Consider the following 9,857-nt stretch of genomic DNA (forward strand, 5'->3'; position numbering starts at 1 on the left):
CCATTTTGCTCAGCCTCCCTCACTGCATGATATTTGATTTTGATGTGCTTTGTGTAGCCATAAAGGACTGGATTTTTGGACATTGTAATTGCTGATTGGTTGTAACAATACATCACATTAGCCTCAGTCTGTCCCAGCCTTAAATCCTTCAAAAATTTTCTCAGCCAAACCAATTGGTTGACTGCAGCAGCAGCAACAACATATTCTACTTCTACAGTTGATTGTGCTACAACTTCCTGCTTTTTTGAAATCTAGCTTATGGCACTTGCATTTAAGAAAAAAAAAACATATCCAGAGGTACTCTTTATATCATCTAAAGAGCCACCCCAGTCACTGTCGGTGAAACCATACAAGCTGAGGTTTTCAGCTCTCCTGAACCAAATTCCCAAGTCTAGACAGCCTTTAACATTCTTGAGAACCCTTTTTGCTGCTTACAAATGCAGCTCACTTGGTCCATTCATAAATCTGAAGAGTAAGCTTGATGCATACATGATGTCAGGCCTTGTTGCATACATGATGTCAGGCCTTGTTGCATACATGATGTCAGGCCTTGTTGCAGTCAAGTACAACAAACACCCAACAATGCTTCTGTACTTAGTTTCATCAACCTTAGCAGCTCCATCATCTTTACAAAGCTTCTGATTTTGCACCAGTGGTGTGTTGATAGACTTGCAATTCTCCATTCCAAATTTTCTAAGAAGTTCATTAGCATATTTCTTTTGGGAAATGAATATGCCATTAGGAGATTGAAACACTTCCATTCCAAAAGAGAAACTCATTTCACCTAAATCAGTCATCTCAAGTTCATTGTGCAACTCATTCTTGAAGTCATGCAGCCGTGTGGAATTGCTTGCTGTCACTAGGAGGTCATCAACATACAAGGATACAAATATTCTCTCATCACCAATCTCTCTAACATATAGGGTGTGCTTATTTGGACTCTTTGCAAACCCCAAACTCACCAGGTATTCATTAATCCTACTGTACCAGGTCCTAGGGGCCTGTTTTAGACCATACAAAGCCATCCTAAGGAGATACACCTTATCCTCTTGTCCTTTAACTTTATACCCTTCAGGTTGCTCTACAAAGATTTCTTCATTAAGCCACCCATTTAGGAAAGCAGACTTCACATCAAGTTGGAAAATTTTCCACTTGAATTGGGCTGCAATTGCAAGTAGAAGTCTGATTGTATCATGCCTTGCAACTGGTGCAAAAGTGTCAGAAAAGTCCACCCCGAACTATTGTGCATAACCCTTTACTACAAGCCTTGCTTTGTACCTATTAATTGAACTATCTGTATTCAGTTTCTTCTTATAAATCCACGTCACTTGAATAACTTTTCTCCCGACAGGTCTGTCCACCAGTTCCCAGGTTGCATTTTTCTCAATCATCCCAAGTTCCTCTTCCATTGTTGTCCTTTACTCCTCCACTCTGGCTACTTCATAATAGCATGTTGGTTCTATCAAGGCCATGTTGCATTTCCCATAAATCTCTTCCAAAGTCCTTGTTCCTCTGACTGGAGAATCTGCTTCAGAATCTGAGCTGAAATCTGAAGCATCCTAGTTGTCTGTCAAGTCTCCTCCTTGCTTTAGCATCTTACTTTTCTCAACTTCATTTCTTTCCCAATTCCACAGAGCTCCTTCAACTACCTTCACATCTCGGTTAACCAGAAACTTCTTTGTTTTAGGATTATAAATCCTATATGCTTTGGACAAGCTGTTGTACCCAACAAATATTACAGTTTCAGCTCTCTCATCCAGTTTACTTCTCTCGTTGGCTAGTATGTGTGCATAACAAATACTTCCAAACACTTTAAGATTGTTAATGTTTGGCTTGACTCCATACCAAACCTCAAATGGTGTTTTGTTGTCAAGGGCTTTAGTTGGCAGCCTATTCAATAAGTATATTGTTGTATTTACAGCTTCTGCCTATAAAAGTTTAAGAAGCTTTTTCTCAAACAGCATGCATCTTGCCATCTCCATTATTGTCCTGTTTTTCCTTTCACTCACACCATTTTGATGTGGTGTGTAAGGAGTACTCAGTTGATGCTTTATTCCAGCTCCTACACATAGTTCTTCAAACTGGTTTGAGGTGTATTCTGCACCATTATCACTCCAGACAATTTTCAAGCTTAGACTTTTTTCATTCTCCACCATTTGTTTAAACCTCTTGAACATTGCAGCCACTTCTCCCTTTTGCTTCAGGAAATAAACCCAGCACAACCTAGAGAAGTCATCTATAAACAGAAGGAAATACCTACTGCCATTCAAAGAAGACACCTGCATGGGACCACATACACCCGTGTGTATGAGCTAAAGTTTTTCAGCAGCTCTCCAGGCTTGGTTTGCTGGAAAAGGTTGTCTACTAAGTTTGCCCATTTGATAGATTTGGCACACCCCTTCTTTCTCCTCAATTTCAAGCATGTTTTGAACAAGGCCTTTCCTCTTCATTTCCTTAAGACCTGTGTAATGAAAATTGCCAAGTCTCTTGTGCCAAATTTAAGTTTCATCAAGTTTGGCAGACAAGGTTTGTGAAACTGAGTTTTTCCATTCAATTGGAAAACTTTTTCCTAACATTCTCACTTTCATCAATTCATTGCCAAGGTTATCAACTACAATGCTTGACAGGTTCTGAAAATGCAAAGAGTAGTTCTTTTCTAACATTTGACCCACACTTAGCAAACTTTGATTATTTTCAGGCACATAAAGGACATTTGAAATGTATTTTGTACCTGATGGAGTTGGGATAACAACTTCACCTCTTCCCCTGACGTCCACAAATTCTCCATTGCTAATCTTGACTTTAGATTGAAAAGACTTGTCAATGCTCACGAAGTTTGATAGATTTGGGGTCATGTGGTTTGTACAACCACTGTCAACCAACCATACATCACCACACATCTTCTGGTTCGAGCATGAGGCCATGAAAAGCTGCCCAGCCTCTGAACTTGGTTGTTGGACCTAAACCATTGTAACCTGCTGCTCCTGCTGGTTCCCTCTATTTTTACACACTTTTTCTATGTGACCGAATTGTTTACATGACCTGCATTGTATGCCAATTCTGAATCAACACCTATTTTCTGGATGGTTCCTCTTTTTGCAGTGTAAACATGGAGGAAATGATTTCAGTCCACCACGCTTTCCTCCATGATCATTGCTCTTCTCTTTTCCCTTCTTCTCACCACCATATTTCTTGTCTTCCTTTTGGTACACTCTTCCTTTTTGACTTGTAACCATGGTTGCCTTAGTTGAGTCTTCTTGCCTCAGCAGCCTTCTCTGCTCCTAGGCTTGAAGTGAGTGAACTAGTTCAGATAAGCTGATATGGGACAAGTCTTTAGAGTCTTCTAGGGATGAAATTTTTGCTTCAAACCTTTCAGGCAAATTGACCAGGACCTTCTCCACTATCCTCTTGTTAGTCAGCTCTTCCCCAAATAGCTTAATTTTGTTCACCACAGCCATAAGTCTGTCCACATATTCCTTGACAAATTTAGCCTCCTGTATCTTGAGTACCTCAAATTCTCTCCTCAAGTTTAAGACTTGCATATTGCGAGTCTGACTACTCCCTCCAAACTCCTCCTTGAGGATGTTCTAAGCTTGTTTAGGGGTCTACACGCCATGATTCTGGAGAAGACTTGGTCTGTCACAGCCGAGTGTATACAAGACAAAGCTCTTAAAGCCTTGGCTACCTCTTCTTCGTGGATTCTCATCTGGATCAGCATCGGGTTTGGTCCAAGTTGGGGAACTTGCTTCTCCTCCTCCACATATTGCCACAAACCATGGCCTCTCAAGTAGGTTTTCATCTTGACAGCCCAAACATGGTACTGGTCACCATTGAAGATAGGAGGAGAAAGTGGGGCAAGATTTGATGCCATGAGGAAGCTTCACTTATGGTGGTTTTTTTTTGTCCTGAAAGATCAAGATCAACTCTGATACCAGTTGAAGGTTTTTGAGTCTGAATATGCTAAGAGAAAGAAGGTTAACATGCATGAAAGAGAGAGCTGAAAATGAGAGAAAAATTATGTTCAAAGTCTGCTATGTTTTCGTTCATCAACAGAGAAATATAAAGCCATGTTTTCATCACTGTTACAACCACTCTACAGTGAGAACTTTTTCCTAATACAATGCAATCTAAACAACTCTAACTAATACAAATTTACAATGACATATGCTGGCCTAAATCACCGGCTGTCCTCACCTAAACTGTCACATATTACATTCAAAAAAATAACCAAAAAACAGCATTTGACAGACAGCCTATATCCAACTCAAATATGGCGCCAAACATTCAAACTTAATTGTAAAATAGTTTCCAGCAAAATATCACATACTTTGACAAAGATAATGAACTTTCACGTCAGTTTCATAATGCTAAAGCTAGCCCTCAGAACAGTGACCCATCACTCACTAGCAACCAATCTAGATAATTATACAATACATTGCCATCATCCTATAATGGCCTGGAACATAATCACTCTGAGAAATACAAGCAAATTAAATGAATGACCGAAGCAGGAAACGTCGATTTAATAATGCTTACGGTATGAACTACTGGCTGCAGATATATAATATCTTTATAAAAATCGTTTCAAGTAGTCATCCATCCTGGTGTAATTCACCTCTGGGTAAAGCTCTGAAGCTTCTTCCTGACCTTCACCAATTTCAAAGTTAGTTAAACAACCTTCATAGAATATGTGATAGAAATGCGCTACATGCACTTGTCCTGCAAAGTCCATATCTGCATGCAAACATACAAAATTCTCTAATTAATCAAGTAAAAATCATCTAATGAGTCATTGTTTCCAGCTTATAATTAAATTTAGACCTTTCATGGATGCTAGGAATTCTTCTCCAGAAAGATGGACTTTCTCTAGTTTCTCCCCACTCAGCTTTTCCCATATTTCAACTAATTGTCTTTGGGAGAGAATGTTCTCTGGTGGCCTCAAGAATACAGTTTTATTTAACGCACGAGGATCATCTATTGTCTTAATCGTATATGCTGCTATATCATCTTCGTCCATATAAACAACTGCATACAGAATATTGTTTCTGCACAAAAGATATATTGATTTTTATAAATGAAGATTGAAATAAATTAATGGTTGTACCTTTAGTATTGCCATCCCCGTATAAGAAAACCTTTTGTTTTGGGGGGACGAGAGAGTCAATGAGCTGAGAAAGGTTTCCAACAAAGTAACCAGCAAAACAATTAGCAGAAATATAAGTGAAAGGGATTTTAGCTTCTTCTATTGCTTTTCTCACTATCATTTTGTCGTCAAATATTGCTCTTCCTGGTATAATTGCATTTCCCATCCTTGCTGCATCCATGCCAAATTCTGATGGCAAGAATCGCTACCAAAAATAAATTAAGTAAACAAAATTAACCGTCCAAGTCCTCTTCAGATTTTCATTCACACGTCCCATATAAAAGCATGTCCAATACAACCCATTAGAATTAGGTTTAGCGGAGTAAAATCCTTGAATCGTTTTAATTCCTTGCTTAGGTTTTGGAGCAATATACATAAATGGAGTTGATGAAATTTAATTTGAACCCCTAAAGGTTTGACTTTAAATTTTAAATTGTTATCAATCTTTTAACCCAAAACGTTATTAAATTAATTCTTTTAAGTATGACGATTAAAGAAAAAAAATCGAAACATTATTAAACGAGTAATATTACATTTATAAAGAAATCTTAGAAAAAAATTTCTATAAAGTGATATGACAAAAAATGAATAAAAAAATAAATATAATGGTTTTGATTGTTTTACTTTTTCATTTATTTTTTTTCAAGAAATTATTGTAAGATAGATATATATATATATATACCTTAACATTTCCTGCTTCTTTGATAGCTTCAACGAGCTTGAGCTGCAAAAGGAGGTTATGGCTGTCAGGATGATTATGTTCTCCAGACATGGCGGAGATCACCACGTCAACTTTTTTAACAGCTTCAACGAGGCTACCGTAATCCGAAAACGAGCCCTCGATGAGGCGAGCCCCTTGTTTCTTGAAAGACAAAAGCATTTCAAGCTTGTCAATGGCGAGCCCAATCTCTGGCCTTTGAAGCACATAAGTTATGTGGCCCTGCGCTAAGCTTGCCGTCACAATTCTCCTCCCCATATGACCCGTGCCCCCAACAACTAGAACCTTGCTCTTCCCCATTCTTTTTTTTTTATTTTGGATAAGAGTTGCAGAAGGGTTGGTGGTTAAATAGATAGTAAAGTACATTTTCCCACCAAAAGTTTTTCCCACCCATAAAGAGTAAAGTAAAGTACACTTTCCCATCTCACCCATGGTCAATCTTCGTCAATGGAAGAGTTGGTGGTTAAGCGTTTTTGAGTTAATACTAATACCTCAAGGGGTTTATTTGTTTGGATCAAATCTCAGGGGGTTTAAAGTAATCTTCTCTTTTAATTAATATGTTTTTAATATTAAAAAATAATAAAATTTATTATGAAAAAACAAAAGAAAATCACATTTGCTAGATATAGATTAATATTGAAGAATTATTAGTTATATAAAGGGCGATTTTATTAATTAAATTCAAACACGTTTATGGATAGAAGAAGTATATAATTATAATTAACTTCTTGAGCTCTGGTGATAGCTTTAAATCTACTAATTATTGATTTATGGGTCCAACCTGATTTGAAAGCAACGGCAGCTATTGGTGGCCAGCTTTAGCATCGTGAAACAGTTGAATTCATATCTTACCTTTAAATCTTTAATAAAGAGATCTTGTCTTCAATAGTTAAATACATTTTGGTCCTTGAAGTTTGGCCCCAATACATACGATTCAATAGAATCTGATAGTAAGACTTAGGTCCTTATGAGGCAACAGCTTTTTAATTTTTTTTTTTAAAAGTCTAAAAAATCCATAAACTTTTCTTACTTAAATGAAATTAAAAATTAATAGAATTATGCAAATAAATAAACGATTGCTAACTGAGTGTTTTAGTAAAAATTTAGAGCAATTACAAATTATAAAAGAACAAATATAAACAAATTTAAGGTATTTTAGACATTTCTAAAAAGTTCAAAAAACTTAAACCTCATAAGAACCTAAATGTTACTATCTCTTATTACTTAGCCCATACCTCAGTCACCAAAATAGATTTTGCTCTATCTTTAAAAGCGGAATAACGTTATGTGAAAAACTTTTCGCCCCTTGGTTTAAGAAATACCCAATGTTAATCTCTGTGAGTGAATTTCATTTTCTATTTGATTAGCTTTTACCACTAAAATTCTAGTTTTACCCTTATTTTCATTATTAGAAGAATAAATATTTTTAAAAATAATTACCAAAAATTTCATGAAAAATAACAATTATTAACAAATTAGGTAAATCATCAAATATGAAAAAAACTTAATCCTATAAAGTTCATACAAAATCATATATTTTTTTTTTATGTTATATACGTTAGGTGAATTGGTAAGATTATCCTCTCACCATTAAATATAACGTTTTAATTATGATAAAGAAGGTAATATTAGATGTTTCCGAAACTAAAGGAAAAAAAAAAATCCTTGTACAAAAATAAGGGTCACAATGCTATTTGGCCTATCTTTAAATTATTGGTGCCAGCAGTCTACTTTAAAACTGTTGTCTTAACTCTTAAACCAAATAAGCAAAAGAAAAATTACTGTCAAACCAAATGTGCACATTTAATAAAGTATCCAACTTGGTTTCTTGCAAGTTCTAAGATTAATTTTTAATTCTCGATATTTCTTTTTAATCATAATATAACTATCGATTTAATTACAATAAGAAATTAGTAAAAGAAAAAGTGGAAGTTAAATACAATTTCCTTTTAATGATTTATTTTACCCAAACCTTGGAAGAGATTTCTGAAAATAAACCCAATTTTTCAGCTGAAGGCAACGACTTCAAGCCATGGATGGTGGTGGTGGATGATGATTGTGACAGTGGTGGTGTTGGTATGGGGTTTGGGTATTTTGTTATTTTGTTAATGGTTTGATATTGGTTTTGATTTTGAGATTATTCTTTATTTGGGTTTCTTGCTTTTTAATTTGAAGTGTTTGAGGGATGGGGAATGATGATGGTTGTTGAAATGGCAGTTGATGGCAGTAGTGAATAGTTATTTGTGATGGTTTGTTGAAAGCTTGAAATCGAGAATGGTGTTCTTGGTGTGTTGGGGAGAAGAAGGGGGTTGTTTGGTGGGTAGGATAAAGGTTGTTTGGTGAATAAGATTAGAGGCTATTTGGTGGGTTGGATAGAGGTTGTTTGGGTGAATGGGGTATGATTATAAAAATGAAAAATGTATAAATTGTGGGGGTTTAATTGTAAAAATTGAAAGCTGGGGTGAATAGTGCACGTACCCGCAGGTCCACCTATACCCGTATAGGGTAGGGTATAGGTCCAATATTTTGGACTCGTTTAGATCAACCCGTTTTGGGCCCATACCCGTTAAACCTGCACCCATTTAGACCCAAGCCGCACCAAACCTTTTCTTAATCTCGTTCTTATTTGAATTGTTTATGTTATTCTGTTTTAATTGTTTATGATTTTTGTTTGGGTGATTTAGTAATGGACTGCTAAATTGTTTAATCGGAATTTTATCTGTTAGAATTAGGAATTGTGATATGTAATTGTCCTCTTTTTATTCAATGAGTAACACATGATGATAGATGATTATGGACAAGTTTTCAGTCTGTCACCTTGAATAACATAACCTAAGTTAAATAATCCGATCTTGCATGATTGTTGCTTGGATTGATCTATTTTCCTAATTCTTAAGGCTGTCATTGAATTAAACTTAGAGAGCTTATTCTAGGTTGTTCAAGAGTTAGGATCTAATTGAAGAGCTTATTTTAATAGTGACAATTAAGGAAAAATTCTGGTAACAGAGCTTGTTGTTTCCTAGGGTCAATAATTCCATAATAACGAGATAGAATAATGCTACGGTTAGTTCATGTCCAATGTATGTTTAGGTGGATCTTGAACCGAGAACTGATTGTTTTTAATCTGATATTTTCTACCATTGGAGATTTATTCGTTTCACTTTAGATTGCATTGTCTACAACCCCTTTCATTATTTTGTTGTCATGTTTACTGTTTAGGATTTTATTTTATTTTGTTTTTCTATTGTTTTCGTTGTGGTTATTAGTTAGAATACATGATTTAATCGAATCATTCCCTGTGGGATCAACCCTTGCTCACCCTATATGCAATTTAGTAGTTAGGTTAGTAAGGTTATTAATTTAGTAGTTAGGTTAGCCCTCTGAAAGCATGCTCTGTAAATCTATACAAATAACTAGCTAGAAATTTTCCAGTAATTTTAAAATTTCTGAAATATATACTATGCTATGTCATGCATTTATATGTTGTCTATGCATGATCCCAAAATACGTGTCTAACTCTAGCATGTATTCTATTGATTCTAAGGTTTTTATTTCTATACTTTTCTGGAAAGCCCAAAGTTCTATTCTAATAACACGCTTAAATTAAACAATTTTTATTTTATTCTTTATTTCTGAATTCTATGCATCGTGTGTACGTACGCGATTCTATAATTTCTACATAATCCTATAATTCTTCAATTCTATCATGCTATGTAAAATGTACACGTACACAATTACATTATCTCCCACAAATTCTACTCTTCTATAATTCTATTAGTGAGATATTAAAACGGCACAATTCAACTAGGGAATGAATTCTATATTTTGGGCAATCTAATTTCTTCTATAAAAAGCTATGCCACAAACAACTTAGGTATTAAGTCTATTAACTTGCCCAATGATACTACTAGATTTTCTCAAACTTATATATCACATAACCATGTCATTAAACAACTCTCTAATATTTTTCTAATGTAACAAACATGCCTTCTACAA

At 35.3% G+C, this 9,857-nt stretch overlaps 1 protein-coding gene across 1 annotated transcript; it reads right to left on the reverse strand.

The window, feature by feature from the left end:
* Window positions 1-4,526: 4,526 nt before the first annotated feature.
* Window positions 4,527-6,170, reverse strand: LOC116126062 (isoflavone reductase homolog). The gene is made up of 4 exons (XM_031411774.1): window positions 5,826-6,170; window positions 5,105-5,348; window positions 4,822-5,025; window positions 4,527-4,734 (listed from the first exon to the last, which is right to left on the reverse strand). Exons 1-4 carry the CDS (start codon window positions 6,159-6,161, stop codon window positions 4,571-4,573), a joined length of 948 nt encoding a protein of 315 aa, XP_031267634.1. The 5' UTR covers window positions 6,162-6,170; the 3' UTR covers window positions 4,527-4,570.
* Window positions 6,171-9,857: the final 3,687 nt, after the last annotated feature.

This window comes from Pistacia vera, unplaced genomic scaffold, assembly GCF_008641045.1.
Source record: "Pistacia vera cultivar Batoury unplaced genomic scaffold, PisVer_v2 Contig104, whole genome shotgun sequence".
NCBI classification, from domain to species: Eukaryota; Viridiplantae; Streptophyta; class Magnoliopsida; order Sapindales; family Anacardiaceae; genus Pistacia; species Pistacia vera.

Excerpts from the sequence above, each read along its gene's own strand:
- LOC116126062 (XM_031411774.1), bottom strand. The coding sequence starts at position 6,161 with ATGGGGAAGAGCAAGGTTCTAGTTGTTGGGGGCACGGGTCATATGGGG. Across the intron at positions 5,349-5,825 it reads AAGAAGCAGGAAATGTTAAG|CGATTCTTGCCATCAGAATT; the intron begins GTATATATATAT and ends TATTTTTGGTAG. Across the intron at positions 5,026-5,104 it reads CGGGGATGGCAATACTAAAG|TTGTTTATATGGACGAAGAT; the intron begins GTACAACCATTA and ends TTCTGTATGCAG.